The sequence below is a fragment of the Miscanthus floridulus genome, chromosome 8, assembly GCF_019320115.1.
Source record: "Miscanthus floridulus cultivar M001 chromosome 8, ASM1932011v1, whole genome shotgun sequence".
Lineage (NCBI taxonomy): Eukaryota > Viridiplantae > Streptophyta > Magnoliopsida > Poales > Poaceae > Miscanthus > Miscanthus floridulus.
This window is the reverse complement of record NC_089587.1, coordinates 153,027,543-153,043,799: the sequence shown is the minus strand read 5'-3', so window position 1 is coordinate 153,043,799 and position 16,257 is coordinate 153,027,543. Positions and strand designations below refer to the sequence as shown.

At 44.2% G+C, this 16,257-nt stretch overlaps 1 protein-coding gene and 1 pseudogene across 1 annotated transcript; one reads left to right on the top strand and one right to left on the bottom strand.

Moving 5' to 3' along the window:
- Window positions 1-6,751: 6,751 nt before the first annotated feature.
- LOC136473753 (protein DETOXIFICATION 49-like) lies at window positions 6,752-8,458 on the top strand. The gene has a single exon (XM_066471394.1). The coding sequence runs from the start codon at window positions 6,752-6,754 to the stop codon at window positions 8,456-8,458; it is 1,707 nt and encodes a 568-aa protein (XP_066327491.1).
- A 5,087-nt stretch (window positions 8,459-13,545) lies between these two features.
- Window positions 13,546-16,005, bottom strand: LOC136470029 (glutathione S-transferase T3-like; annotated as a pseudogene).
- Window positions 16,006-16,257: the final 252 nt, after the last annotated feature.

The following is a 16,257-nucleotide window of genomic DNA, read 5'->3' as shown; positions in this document are numbered from 1 at the left end:
CACCCATGACCAGAGAAAAGTCGTAGGCAATGGAGCTAGCGCTACTAGTACAACACAATATAATAGAGTTAGAGCACGTAGCTCATATATATGCTTCCACGTGCCTCCATTTAATTTCATATATAGCTGCTCTTGATAAGTAAAATTAAACCAGGTTGAATTGTAGTAGTACGCATGTGAGACCAAGTGACTGACCGCGGCACTTGTTCCTAGTTTGTAGCCCTAGCTCAGCGTACGTGCGTGCAAATCTGTTGAAGCTATCGTTTTCGTTTCCCACTTTCCCTTGTCATTTGCCGACATGTAATCGTCGTCTGTCTCTACATGCAAAGACTTCCTACCACGTGGAGGAAAAACATGCATTGAACGGTTTTTTTATTTGACCGGCCGTGAGTCAATAATTTTCAGGCGCAATCTGCAGCTCTGGGGGCATCGCATTCGCATACATGGGACGCCAAGATTTTCTTGCATTGCGCGTGCATGCATGCATAAGCATAATAGCATATAACATAGGACGCACATTCACACATTTGTGCCCATTTTCTGTCTCTGTCCTCTAATAATCTGTATCGACGACGGCACGTAAAACAAAATGTAACTATCACACACACACACACACACACACACACACACACACACACACACACACACACACACATATCACACTAAAAGGGCTCAGATATTGCTTCGAGTGGACGTCCATCGACTCCGTTGCCACATGTAATCTTGAAAGGCCAGCCGGCCGAAACGAACCTAGCTGACACTGCAAAATCTTACTTGGCCGGCTGTAAGCTCTATCAAACTACTCCTAAGTCCTCATGCCGCCATGCCGGTTGCCGGCCCGGCCAGTCCAGATAACAAAAGCGACATGGATGCAGTGCATATCAAGTATATGTAGTGTCAAAAAGGAAGCGAAAAAGACACCCTAGCGCCGATACGATAAGCTCATGCGTGCTAATTTAGCAGCATCTGCGTCATTTATGATGCGTGAATCATTATTATCCGAGCTAGAAGAATCGAACTCGCATTTTCGGTCTGCCAAATGCCAGGCTTTCCTGGCCGTTCGTATCAAAACACGGTCTCACGGGGGAATCAGACAAACTAGGATGAAGAGAAGTCAAAAGGCACAAATATAAATTTCAAATGTAAATGGCCGGCCGGCAACGCCCCCATCTGACTACTGGTACAAAATAAAGACTAACGCTAATGGAGACTCCATTTTAATCTCACAAGACACGTTCCGAGAAGAAGAAAAAAATATATAATTCAAAGAAATAAAAAAGATTATCTTCGTCTAATAAAATTCACGGCAAAGCTTTTGCCGTCCTTAAAAAATAAATCAGAAAGATTTGACCAATCAGTTTGATACATTATAATTACTTTGCTATAATGAAAACAAGCATGAAATAACCATATAAATTTATATTAAAATTACACACCTCGGCCATTATTAAACATAATATAATCTAAAACAATCTTTGAAATTTGTATCTAAATTACCTACCTGACATTATGATAGATAGTCTAAGTTGTATCTAATTTACCCACTTATGCCATTATTAAAACTAAGGCTAATTGCACCCAACATATAACAAATAAGCGTATGTGGTTGCAGATTACCCTAGCAACCTGTAAAGCACTCAAATATGTACAACAACTTGATAAATCTGTGCATATAATTAAGGTCCAAAGATTGTTAAAATACACATGCTACACTATGGCAGAAAGAAACAACGGAGACGCAGTATATCGGAGATGGTAATTCAGCAAGCATTACATAACGTAATAGAGATGTGTCTACTTAAAACCCGTCTCTATTTCCTTTGTTGAGAGCCACGCAACAAACATACCCATCTCTAATGAACTATATCAGAGACATGTCTATCCATAAGCCGATACAAGTGTGTAAGGATCTTGAAGTGTCCAACAACAGAGTCCTTGATAGAAGTGTTCTGTGTGAAATCCAGGAAACTATTGCCTCTTTCTTGATATCCCAACTCCGAAGCCATCAATGAGACAGGGGAGTCCCATTCTACTGATTAATCATGCGGTTTGTAGCATGGACCTGTGAGCCGCTGTGTGCTACAGTTGATTAATTAGCCAGTACATCGAATATACTGCATTTGAACTTTTCAACGTCTCTCTAAACACACACATATATATATATATATGGTGTGCAATGAGATATTATGCTATTGTACCAATGATTATGACTTAATGGCTGTTGTGTGAACTAATTATAAATGAATGTGAGATACAAATTGCATTTAACACGTCTGTGATAAGGAACGTCGAAGGCGCGTTCTAAAAGAACCTCGTCTATGATGCAAGGATATTGCAGACACTGAACCGTCAACTACATATCTAATCTGAGGCAAACTCCTTAAATGTGTACATTTCTGGTTAAACACATTAGAAACGATGCTTTTTAACATCACGTCTGTGATATTGACATATTGAAGATAGATTTTTCCTAGTATCTGTCGCTACTGTATGTATCAGAGACAATATTTACTAGTGTCCGTCTCTATTATGTTCAAACTAGAGACGTTTTTTCATTAACAACCGTCGCTATTGTGAACATATAGAGACGGTTTTATTTAGTAACCGTCTGCATTGTACATAGCAGAGAAGGTTTTTTCCTAGTAACCACTGTTGTGCGTACATCAGAGACGGGGTTTTCTCAGTAACCATCACTATTATGCATATATCGAAGACAGTGAATAATCTGTCACTAATGTTGGCCACATCAATCATATATGTAAATTTCAGAGACGCTTCTTTTTCTCGTCACTAATGTACATCTTGAACCGTTACTAATTTGCTTTTCTGTCTTAGTGGAAAAAAAATTATGCGACACCGTCCCACGGTGCTCCCTGTGAGAGGAACTTCCATCTTACGACCTGGCTGGAGCATATGCGACCGACCAATATCAGAGTTTTGGCCGCATGCAGAGCATAGCCCGCGGTAATGGGGCCGGCAACCGCGCCATCAACAGCACAAGCAGAGGCGCTTTTGGTGCATGGCACAACGCACACAGGAACGGCGCATGCAAGTCCGGCCCTGTGCTTCAGTCGTCCGCATCGCAGAAGGCTGAAGCTAGCACTCCCCTCTCTCCGTGAAAGAATGCAATTTCTCATATCTTGAGGAGTCAAAGAGTTCAAACTTTGACTAAAATTATATGAAAAAGTACTAACACCATGAGACAAAATAAATACTATTATATTAGTCATAGAATATATTTTTATAATAAATTTATTTGGAGACATAAATGTTAATACTATTTACTATAAACTTGGTTATACTTGAGCCACTTTGACTGGCACGGTTCCCGTAATTGTATTTTTTCCTAGACTGAGGGAATATATCTATATTAAACGTCATTAAGCTGGCCGGGAATTCGATACCGACAAATGCATAGCCAAGAAACAACAAGAACTCCATTGTGTATCCTTGTTGCCACGTACAAATTCGTCTTGTTTGAGCCAAAAATCCATCGCCGGTGCTCCAAGAAAGTCCACTCGTAGACTCCCCATGGGCGTTTGTAAGCTAGCTTGTGTGCCATTGTGTTAGCTTTTTTTAATGCAAAGTGCGTAGATGCCGTGGTGATGCCCTACTATGTGGTAGTATACTACGTAGAAGCATGGGCCATCGCTCGACCTCTAGCTCGATCAAACATGTGAAATTGTGATTAGATGAGTATATATATATATATATGTCTGTTAATTAACTCTAGTGGGGACAAACGACGCCTGCATGGATCGCGCAGAGAATCCGTTTCTGACAGAAGAGGACGAAACACTCTCCGCGTAGCCCAAAAAATTCTCGGCTGATGCTCATCTATAATACGGCCACACTTGCTCCAGTGACCCATTACTCCATTAGCTAGATGCACGGCCGAGGCGTGCATATGCTCACGAAGAGCATCTGGTAGACCGGGTGGAAACCAGTGCAGGGATTCTAATTTTCTCTTCTAATATCATTTTGCTTGTTTATCGATGCTATTCTGGAGAAATTCCTTTGCTTAAAGCTATTTGGCCTCCCTCACACGTCTTCCTTTTTCCCCACCCCTATCCCAGGGTTATTACAAAATTTCTATCGAGCCCAAATCAAAGGTACCTTTTAGTTTTCTCTTGGTGAGCTACTGAGCTCCATTGTTTGATAAAACCATTGTGCAAGTGTCTCACAAATTGTTCATTTCCATGATCCACTTGTAACTTTAGTTATGGAGCATCTTGTAAATTCTCTTGTGGATTTGTAGTTAATTCTTTTTGCTCTAAAACAAACCTGGATTTAACCCATGCATGCTAAAGCCATTGCTGCCTCAAGCAGTGTTGGTCGGTTTTGTCATCATGACAATATCCATAAGTGCTTCAAGCCTTCTTAAAAATACTAGCAAACCATCACTTACTGAGTTGCGCTAGTGAGTTCCCATCCAATGCAACTCTACCACATTGTTGTCAGCTATGTTATAACCACATTTGTTTTCTCTTGTGACTTGCTTTTCGTGAAGGAAAAGATGAACAATATGCAATGCTTGGGAGATTGTCATGTATGCAATCGAAGAATCGATGGACTAATTATTGTACAAGGTATCAAAAGTTAACATATTTGTCACGAGTTCCTCATAATGTCGGACCTATTTCTTGTCCCCTGTGTCATCATTATGAAACCATTTGAAATTGACACATTGTGTTTGGTTTGTTTCTCCTGCAGCAAGGTATATGGCGATGACAAAACTTTCTAGCCAAGAACACAGGAAAAGAGCTATTCGGCGAGTTTTGAGTTTTGGAGAGAGGGCAGGCTAAGATGGCAAGACATAGAGCACAGGAGAAGGAGAGGTATGAGGATTGGGAGTGCTTCGATAATTTTATATGGTGTCTAGTTTGTATATCTCTTGTGCATGCATGTGATCTCTATTCTCTGTCATTGGCATTTTTTTCCTTTTTCTTAATTACTTTTCGTTACCATAGCAAACTATATTAATGATATTAATTGAATTTTACACAATTATCTATTTCCATACTCATTCTATTTATGCTGGTCTATTTTCTTTCCCTATACCTTGCTATAGGCTTATAGATTTGGGCAGTTACATTTTGGATCTATAAGATCAAGGTTGTAGTTTTTAACCCTTATGAGGGCTAGAGATTATTTTTGTTCAACTTTACTTATTGTATTATTACACTAACCTTTAGTTATATATTTTTAAAACATATGGAAATTGAAACAATCTTTTTTTTGTAATTTTAAATTTTGAATGTAGCTATTTAGTAACAATCTATTTAGTGTAGATACTATTTATTTATTTATTCTCAATTCACTTGGATATCAACTATTTTTTTCATACTTTTACACTGACTCTTCATTGATATTTTTCGTCCGAACTCGTATGAAAATCAATCTTCTATTTTTTCTTTAATTTATTATGCCATTACTATTTATTGATTATTAGCCATGGACCTTCTGGTTTAATGTAAGTTGTTATTATCATAAATCGAACAATGAAGGTTATTTTTGTTTTTTTATTATTGTGGTAATTATTAATTGTATTTGGCATGATCTCTTTGACTTATTGGCAGTTGTTAGATCGTCATAAAATCCAACGTTGTAGTTTCTTAATTTATTTTTTCAATTATAAGGTAAATATTGTAGCTCAATTTAACACTATTTTATACTTCCCTATTCTAAACTATAACACGTTTAACTTTTCTATAAATACATAGACTTTGCTATATATTTGGATATACACTATATTTACATATATAGTAAAAATAATATATTTAGTAGAAAAGATAAAACGTTTTATAATTTAGAAATGGCTTGAGTAGCAAGATAATAATATATAAGGTATCCCGGTGCTCGAGCCACCCACATCACATCTGACGGATCGAGCAGGCGGGGTCAAAAAAAAATTTGCTACCCATGTGAACCAAGCACAAAGAGCATGCACACTGCCGTGCTTGGAAAAGAGGTACTTAGTAGAATTTTTTTTTCTTATTTATGCTATGTCATTTGAGAATGTGCTTATAAAAGAGGCTGAAAGGCTTAAATTTACTCCTTGCGCTGATAAGGTAGTTAAACCACTGTTTACATTGGATGAATTAATTTTCGTGTATATGCTTATGCTTAATGATGTACATGCCCTAATCAAAACTGCTCACCTCGGCACGCACCAACCACTACCAAGCGACTAATGAGTAACGACTAACGACCGCAGGTCCACACACCCTACCCCGAGCCACAGTGCTTACGAGCATGCTTTGTTAGTTTTCATCCTGATAAAATAATTCAATAGATTGAACAATTGCATCGTGGTTTTTTTTTAACTCATCGTGGGGAATCGTTGGAAGTGAAAAGAAAGAGAGAGACGAGCCGAGCCTGCTGTTGTTGAACGCTGAACCTGAATTTTCGAGGTCGTCGTCCTGCGTATAGCAGCCAAAAAGGCGCCACAGCCCACAGGAGCGTTCCAAAAAAAAAAACCCACCGGCGCCGGAGCCCAGCCTTCCTTCTCCTTTTCCTATATAAACCCTCCTCTCCCACCTATCCCCCCTGCAGCACCGGCGGCACTCCCTCTCGCCAACCACGCATAAATTATTCGCTTCTCTTTGTCACTACCGTCGCCTCCGCGCCGGAGACAGCGCGCTAGCCTGCACGTTTCGGGACTCGCGCAGCGGCAGTACTTGGCTGGCTCCCGGGACGTCCCTCTCTCCACCGAGACGCACATAGAGCGGAGCGTTCCTCTGTTTCGGGCATGTCGTCTTGCGCCGGCGCCACGGTGGCGTTCCGGGATGCCGCCGGTGCCGGCGAGGAGGCCCTCGCCGCCTCTCTGCTCTCCAAAGCCGAGGTCCGGCTACCGGTGGAGGACCTGCCGCCGGTGCTCACGAGCAAACCGCCAGGCCGGTTCGCGAGGGCGGTGAAGGAAGCCTGGTCCGTCTCGCTGTCCGTCACATTCCCCATGATGCCGTCGATGTCGGCCGGCGCGGCGGGCGCGGAGGCGCGGTACATCCTGGGCCTCTCGCTGCCGATGATCCTCACGGGCCTGCTCCTGTACCTCCGCTCCATGATCTCGATGCTCTTCCTCGGTCGCCTCGGCGGGCTGGCGCTCGCCGGCGGCTCCCTCGCCATCGGCTTCGCCAACATCACGGGATACTCTGTGCTGTCCGGCCTCGCCATGGGCATGGAGCCAATCTGCGGGCAGGCCTTCGGCGCGGGCCATTACAAGCTGCTCGGCGTCACCACGCAGCGCGCCGTGCTGATGCTGCTCGCGGCCGCCGTGCCCATCGGCGGTCTGTGGGTGCACATCCGGCCTCTGCTCCTGCTCTGCGGCCAGGACGCCGGCATCGCCACGGTCGCCGAGACATACATTCTTGCCTCCCTACCGGACCTACTCCTCCAGGCGTTCCTCCACCCCGTCCGCATCTACCTGCGGACGCAGTCCATCAACCTGCCGCTCACCCTGTGCGCCACGCTCGCCATTGCCCTCCACCTCCCCATCAACTACGTGCTCGTCTCCGTCCTCGGCCTCGGCATCAGCGGGGTGGCATTGGCCTCCGTACTCGCCAACCTGAACCTCCTCCTCTTTCTCATGGCTTACATCCTCTTCAAGGGCGTCCACAAGCGCACCGGCGGCTTCGCGCTCTCGGCCGAGAGCTTCCGCGGCTGGGGCGAGCTCGTCAGCCTCGCGCTGCCGAGCTGCGTCAGCGTCTGCCTCGAGTGGTGGTGGTACGAGATCATGATCCTCCTGTGCGGCCTGCTCGCGAACCCGCAGGCAAACGTGGCCAGCATGGGCATCCTCATCCAGACCACGTCACTCATCTACATCTTCCCTTCCTCGCTCGGCTTCGGCGTCTCGACGCGCGTCAGCAACGAGCTCGGCGCGAACCGGCCCGACCACGCGGGCCGCGCGGCCACGGTCGGCCTCATGCTCGGGTTCGCGTTCGGTGGCGTGGCGTCCGCGTTCGCGTACCTCGTGCGCGGCGCGTGGGCGACCATGTTCACGGCCGACCCGGCGATCGTCGCGCTCACCGCGTCCGTGCTGCCGATCCTGGGCGCTTGCGAGCTCGGTAACTGCCCGCAGACAACCGGCTGCGGCGTGCTGCGGGGCAGCGCGCGGCCCAAGGACGCCGCCAGCATCAACCTCCGGTCCTTCTACCTGGTGGGCACGCCCGTGGCGCTCGTCCTCGCCTTCTGGTACCACTACGACTTCCAGGGCCTGTGGCTGGGCCTCCTCGCGGCACAGGCGACCTGCGTGGTGCGCATGCTGCTGGTGATCGGGCGGACGGATTGGGCCGCCGAGGCCAAGCGCGCGCAGCAGCTCACCGGAGCAGGCACGGAAGGGGAGACCAAAGAGAGCAGCGGCAAGGGCAGTCGTGTCATTGAAGTCGCAGCAGCCGGCCAAGACGAGGAGCTGGGCTTGCCTATTGGCGTTGTGATCGAGAGGCCAGAGGATCAGCGCTGACATCCAACGCAACCGTCTGCGTGCCGTTCGACAATTCGAGCGATTTTTTGTCATATAATTTTTGGCGGGAGGGAGAGGAACCAGCGGCTGACAGAGTGACTATTTTATTTCGAATTGGTTATTCGTAAATGATTTCTTTCTGATGGTTATTATAGGAAATGAGAATATTGACAAGAAATATGAAACCTATACTTCTTATTCAGATATCCTTAAGACCTTGTTCGGTTTTTAGGGAATAATTCCCATCCACAGGTTTTCTGGAATGGCCCGGAACGACGCTAACCAAACGGTGCCTAAGGCTAGTTTGGAAACTCAAATCCCATTGGAATTTTAGACTTCTACATGGGCAGCCAATTCATGAAAATATCATTTTACTTAACCACTTAGTTCTTCATAGATTTTTTTTCATATCTGTGTTTGCCCCCTTACTTCCAAATTAAGCCTTATATACATATTCAGAAAACATGAGCCTCACTAGTTGGCACACGGTCTAGGATTTTGGTTCGACCCAAGCATGGCACGACCTGCTTGTACTCATGCTAGTGCAAGATGAGCCATACCATGTGCCTTGCCTAGGTTCGTTGGGCGGCACAACAAGACCCAATTAAGTGGCAACCGGTGAGCAGTAAGTTAGCCTCGCCCCATACATAACCTCTGGTCCCATAAACTGAAACCTAACTTATCCTTCTCAACTACCGACATCGCCTCCTCTTCATATCAACTCTATCTTTCCCTTCTCCTCCTCCAACACCCACCACTTTAGGGGCTGCTCCTCCATCCCCTCCTACTTCGTTGACAGTTAGGCCCTAGCCAACATGTGAAGGCGGAGGCAACGTGGTTCCAACCGGTGCGCGGAGGCACCAGCGGTGTAGAAATTCGATTCGATTTGATTTGTCTGAATGTGAGCATTGAATATATGGATGGATGATGTACTTGTAAGATATTGAGAATGACTTCTTGATCGATAGTTTGTTCTTCTTGTTTTTGTTCTTTGTTGGACAAGTCAGCAACACGGCACGGCTAACGCAGCCTAGTGTCGTGCATGGGCCACTTGCCAAACCTATGGACTGGCACGACATGATTAATAACTAGGCCACAACAACCCAATCTTAGGCGGGTTGTGCCACATCAACCCTGGACGTGCCAGGTCAGACAGTCCATTTGGCGATCTACATCTCCTATACATAAGCACCTGAAATGATGTGATAAAAAATCAAGATATTAATGGTCAAAATTGGATTTTTTATATATTTAGGATAAACCTAGATGGATTTATATATAAGATTGTAGAAGGTATCGTGCTACCATGGATAAGATATTATCATATTAGGACAATGCCATCATAGGCCAACAAGAGTGTTAGGTTCAAACAAAGGTATCAGATCATGTCAATAGCACAGTGTGAGACCATCACATTTCTCTCTCTCTCTCTAACTCTCTCTCTCTCTCTCTCTCTCTCTCTCTCTCTCTCTCTCTCTCTCCCTCCCTCCCTCCCCCCCCCCCCCTTTGCCCTCTGCGCCTAGTAGAGAAGTAACCTCAGTTTTTGTTGCGGGTCAGACAAGTTTTGTGTATGCGAGGGTTTATGAGAAAAACATGTCATAGCGTCTCGCACAGGCTCCAACACATGCCCTAGCATTTTCGTCAACCAAAGTTCACATGATTTCTGAATGATCCTTTGGCCACCCGGAAAGCCACTAGTCATATTGTCCTATTGGGAGCACCCTTTTGAACGATCTAGAAAGTACCTTTTCAATCACTAGATATAGATGACATTCACATACACACATCCTCTCCCACACATACCAAAATCAACTAGCCAAAGTGTGTTAGGATAGCATGGCTAGCAGATAGGGACGCCATTGACTCATCTCTGACATGGAGGTGAGAAGAGTCAAAAAGTAAAACGCTAGCGAGTATCTTATCGGTGGCCTTTCACATTTCAAAGGCCTATCATACATAGGCTAGGAGGGAGGGAGAGTAACGAGCAGGCCCCACAGGGGGAGAAGAGAGAAAACACTAAACGAAAACAATTCTTACATGTGAAACCCATGATGTGAATTCGTACTAAATAGCAGTAATTGGCTTTATTTCAAGGCTGCTCATATAAATAATTTATTGAAAGCATTTATGTGTGTTTATTAACCCTGTGCATCAGGATTTGAGATCCTAAGTGCAGCTATATCCTTTCACTTTCACCACCATAGTAATATGCTGTTAAAGAAAGAGTGAGTATTCAGTGATGCATTAGATAAAGAGCCTTTTTACTTAATTCAAAGGCCTATATCTTGGATTTTTGTGGTATCCAAGCATAGTAAAATGATAAGTTATATACCGAATTTAGGTATTTTCAAGTTATAACTAGTGGTTTCTCGTTCCTAAATAAAGTGATATGTGCCCAGTTCAGTTGGTTATGTTTCTTATGGAGAAACCTAACCATCTGATTCAAGTTCTCGATTTAAAGGAATAATTACATTTTCAAGATGCATGTATGTGATGACTTCATTAATTTTTATTAGAGGTTCTTGTCTAAAAAGTCCTTAGATTTGGTAAAACTTCCTATTGGAAAGGGAATGGTATAGTTTCATGTGAAAATCTATATTTAGAAAAAATGTTCTAATGCTAATGTTTGGTGTCACACTCTTACATATCCAAAGAGCGTCTCCAACCGTTTTTCTTAAACTCATTCTCTAAATTCTTATTTGTAGAGTACTTGAATAAAAATCGCATTATATATCTTTCCAGCCTCCAATAGCTTCTCTTTATCTTTTGCGCACTTTGGAGAGATATCCTGATCTTCACCTTTAGCTCGCGAGAAACCAGCAATGGAAGATGACAATTTTTAGAAATCTAATTGAAGAATCTATTAGACAAATTTTTTCACTAAATTAAATCTCTATTTCTATCATTACATAAGGAGCATATCTCCGGGAGCTTTTCTAAATCTCTCTCTCTAAATCATCATTTGGAGAGCCATTTACATAAAAATCGCTTTCTATATCTTTTCACTCTCCAACCGTTTTTTATATCTCATGCGCACTCTAGAGAGTCATTCTCGTCTTCTATTTTTTTTGGCTATCGAAAAATTTAAAATAGAAGATGGCTATATTTGAATAACCATTTAGATAAACTGTTGGATGGTAGTTTTTTACCAAAATTTCTATTCCTATCGTTTATGCCTCTTGCACTTTCTCTAAATCCAGTACCAGTACATCGGCATCGAAAATTCCGATGTAATGGACCAATCACGACTCACGACTTGCTTGATCGCTGATAGGCCAAGTTTGTGATCAATAGGAGCTAAGAATTAACAAACGAAGATTCCATCGCGTACGTAGCGAGGTAGGTACTCCTATACCTATACCTCTACGAATCAACCATGACGGTCTGAGGCCAGCGCCCATGCATGCTAACAAACCTCCAGATGCAGACCCGTGCTAACAAACCTCGACGAGTTCTAGTTTAGTTGAAGTTTTGAACTACGCTGACAGCTGGCATATTAAAACAAACTAACACTAGTATTCTACAGTGTCGCTAGTCTTAAACAAGAACCGCAGAACACAGGGGTACTTGTACAGGTAGCCTTTCATGTATCCGGCGAGCAGCCGGACAACTTGCACGGGTCCCGGTCCCGGTCCCAGTCCCAGTCTCCCGCATCCCGGCGAAGTCCGGGCGCAGGGCGCAGGGCGCAGACCAACCGAGCCAGCCCCGGGCGCCCGGCGCCACGAGGTCGAGGTGGATCCGCTTGTGCCGCGGGCATAATTATACGCCGGGTTCGTACGATGGCGGCAGTGGCTAACTGGCCGCCAGCTCGTGGGCGTGACGGCTACGGGCACCGGCACGGCATGCCGATCAAGGGTGGCGCAGTTTTTTTTTTCCAAGAAAATCAAAATGGTCAGCCAGTGGCAGTGTGGCTCTCTCACTGTCACTGGCCTTCTCTTCGGACTCCGAGAAGATAACATTATTGTTTGGATGGCCCCAAGAGCCAGTGCAAGGCGTATTACACTCCTGATATGCATTAGTCAGTAAAAGTATAGTATGGTGCTCATCATCATGCTTGCCCTGGATCTGGGGATTCTGCGTAGTATTACTTGTCGTAGAAAAGATGCACTCGTATGTTATGTAAAAATGTACTAATAGGCTATGGGTGGTGTAGGTTAGCCGTAGCGGTAGACGTAGATTTTGGGGTTGGTATACGTTGCGATTCGGCGTGGTAACATCTGGCGCTTGCGTGGAAGCAATCGCCACTTGTTGCTTGAATCAACAGCCTAAGCTCGTCGCCGATGGGATAATGAGCAGTAATAATGGATGTCCGTGAGTTGTGCACTCGAAGTCAATAGTCATTAATTTCTCTTGATGATTGCAAACTAACGGATTGGAATTCGATTACGGCTATCTGATCTGAGAGGGGTCAACTGGATAATTAGTTGGAGGTTAACAAGCAACTAGCGCCTTTTCAATGAAAGCGATCGCATAGGTTGCTTTGAGCCATCGACTTAGGGCATGTACAGCCCACAGACGGGGGGCGTCTGCAACACCCTCGAATCTAACAAACAGACAGCTAAAAAGACAGGTCGTACAATGGAGAGTCTGAGCTGTTTAATGCTTTGCATGTAGCTAGATCAACCGTGAATACTATTTTGTATAGCATTCTGTTGTTATTTGATAGAAACGGATCAAAAATAAATTAGATGAACATGATTACAATATTAATTTTAAAACCATCAATATAAATTAATATAAGTCATATATTTTTTTAAAAAAATAGAACACTATGTAAGCCTACACACTAGTTTCAGAAATCAACATGACAGCTCCATACATCAACTTAGCTCCATACATCATGAGAGGAAACAAAATCATATGGCAACTCAGCTAATTTAAAAGAAAAAAATGATAGCATGCAACAGGCTGATATGATCTATGTCCTTGTCTAATTTCACAAAAGTAGCTCGCGACACTAAATAGTATATAGCACTCAGATGACAGCATCAGGTTGATCACACCATGTCCTGCAAAAATGAGAGGTTCAGGTTGCTCAAATTCTTCATGGCAGGTGTAGAGGTGTACAGGTTGCTCAAGTTACCTGTTCAGTCACTTTCAGGAAAAAGGGTCTTCCTAAGACACTTCATGGCAGCAACTCGCTCTGCCTTTTCCACATCGGACATTGAACTTGTATCTTGTAAGATGAGGCTGTTATAAGCCCCCATCATCTTTGATTCTTTCTCAAGCATCTTTCCCTTTTTGGTCTCTTGTGCAGTAAGGTGGGCAAGTTTTGTGGTCTCAAGCTTCTCAGATGATAGCTTCTGCTGCAGTTCCAATATCTTCATACGGTTTGCATTTGTTTCCTCTTGGAATTTGCCTAATTTGTCTAGATCAATAGCAGATTCCTTTGAGTTACCATTATCTTCACTGCTGGAGCCTTTTGACTTGCCTTTTGCAGCTAGAGCTGCCTTTTTAGCTGCCTTCTGACCCATTGGTCGATTTGGCATCTCTTCCAAACTTTCATCATTTTCCTGATCCATTTCTTCTTCAAGATGAAATGATTTCCTTTTACGTGCATTCCTCAGCTCTTCATTGTATGTTTTCCACTTTGACACTTCTCGACAAATTTTCCAAACCTCAATCCCAACAAAGGGTCCTAGTTTTGCATCTTTGTTGTCCTCCACATAGAACTTGTGGGCTGCATCAATCCACATTTGATCAGAATATCCACTTGTAAATACTCTACGAGCCTTTACATAAGCACATTCAAAGAGGTCCGTCCACCTATTAATCTTGTGCCATCTATCCATGCATTGCTTCAGATTTCTCTTTCGAAGTGGTGGGGTAGTCTTGTTGTAGGATTCAACAACCTCACCCTAATACTGGTTACCACCCTTATCGGCTCCACAGGTAGAGTCTGTTGAATGTTCTATCCAAGCGCTCATCAATCTAAGATCCTCTTCCTCTGTCCATAGGATCCTCTTCTCAGTCCTAACATTGTCATTGTCAAGTAATATTTCTACTTCAGGCTGTGAACTTGCATCATTGTTGGTGGACATTGGTCTATTCAAAGGGCTGTTGTGAATAGGTGCACCAACCAAATGAAAGTTGTGTGGCTGATTTCCGAAGTAGCTCATGAAACCACCAGATGGACGTGGATCTTTGTCCCTGCAGGAAACAAACAATAACCACTATGGCTTTGAGTTGCAGAATATAGCACAACACAATCATCTATCCAATATGTTGCAGAATATAGCAGAATCATCTATCCAAAAAGTTGCAGAATATAAAACAATCATCTATCCAATATATGTTATTCTTCTACTGGATCTTAAACAATGATTGTAAAATGAAAAAACACAAACCAGGAGAAGAGGGATTACCATGATACAGGAGAAGAGGGATCACTGCCGGCCGCATCAAACCAGGCTTGAGACGGTGAATGAGGGAACAGAAATCCATCTATGCTGGGGAAGCCACCAACGCTGGATCCATCAATGGAGGATGGCGCCGTCGCCACGCCCTTGCCGACACCACCGGTGGTTGGGCGGGTCCCTGCTGCTGTTGAGCTGCCGCCATGTCCGAGAGAGCGGGGCGTCAGCGCCGAGCCGCCACCACGACCGAGAGAGAGAGCCGTCGGCGCCGAGAAGCCGTCTGCACAAAGAAGCTCTTTCAGTCTAACACATTCAGTTGGGTATAATACAGAATTCAGAAAATCATGCAACAATCATGTAAGAGCTAATTCATTAGATGGACGTGGGTCTTCATCGGCATCGGCTAGAAAAGAGCAAGCTAGTTGGCGAAAATTGTGTGGTTGATTACCAAAATACTATAACTCCCCAAACCTTGAAACTAATAATACAAGAGTGTTTTCTAGCAATGCATGAATAACCATCAAGACTAAGTATGCTACAGGGCATAGTTAGTTTCATTATCAATGCATATATGAAGTCCAAATTACCTAAACATTACATTCAAGCTATTGATTTTGTAAATGCAGAGATTCAGATAAATGAGACCACCACGCAACAAAGATTCAGATAACTGAAACACTCACTCCATCACACTATAAATGAAACAAAATGAACACTGGGCAGCTATATAAAACTCTGAAATCTGAAATCTGAACTATGAGCTGACACTAAAATTATTTGTGAAACTTTGAAAATATGAACTCTGAAATCTGAACTGTAAATTTTTTCATGTGAACTCTGAAATCTCAACTATGAGCTGACACTAAAATTATTTGTGGAGCTATGAAATCTGAACTCTAAAATTATTTATGTGAACTCTGAACTATGAGCTGACACTAAATTTTTTTGTGAAACTCTGAAATCTGAACTATGAGCTGACACTAATCCAAATAGCATAAAAGATAGATATTACCATGATGGATCCCAACCTGCTGAACGCCCAAACGATGGAGAAATCGGATCAACGATGCCTAATTCCGACCAAGCAGTAGATGATGAAGGGGGGAATGGAAACCCACCATCCAATGATGGAGCTATCGCCGGGTCGAGGAAGGCAGCTCCGCCAGATCCATCAATGGAGGATGGAGCCATCGTTGCGCTGTACCCGAGACCACCAAAGATAGGGCGGGACGCTGCTGCCGCCGACGCTGATCTGCTTCCACGACCTAGGGTTCGGCCCGCAGAATCCGCGCCTGAGGCCGAGCCGCAACCACGATCGAGGTTGTGGGCCGCTGCCATCGAGCCACTTCCATGACCGGATGTGTGCGTTGGGGCCGCGGCCGTCACCGTAGCAGCAGCCGAGGCGCCCTTGCTCTTCTTACTTGCGCCAACTAGCTTGCTCTT

Coding starts and splice junctions, on each gene's coding strand:
- LOC136473753 (XM_066471394.1), top strand. CDS start 6,752: ATGTCGTCTTGCGCCGGCGCCACGGTGGCGTTCCGGGATGCCGCCGGT.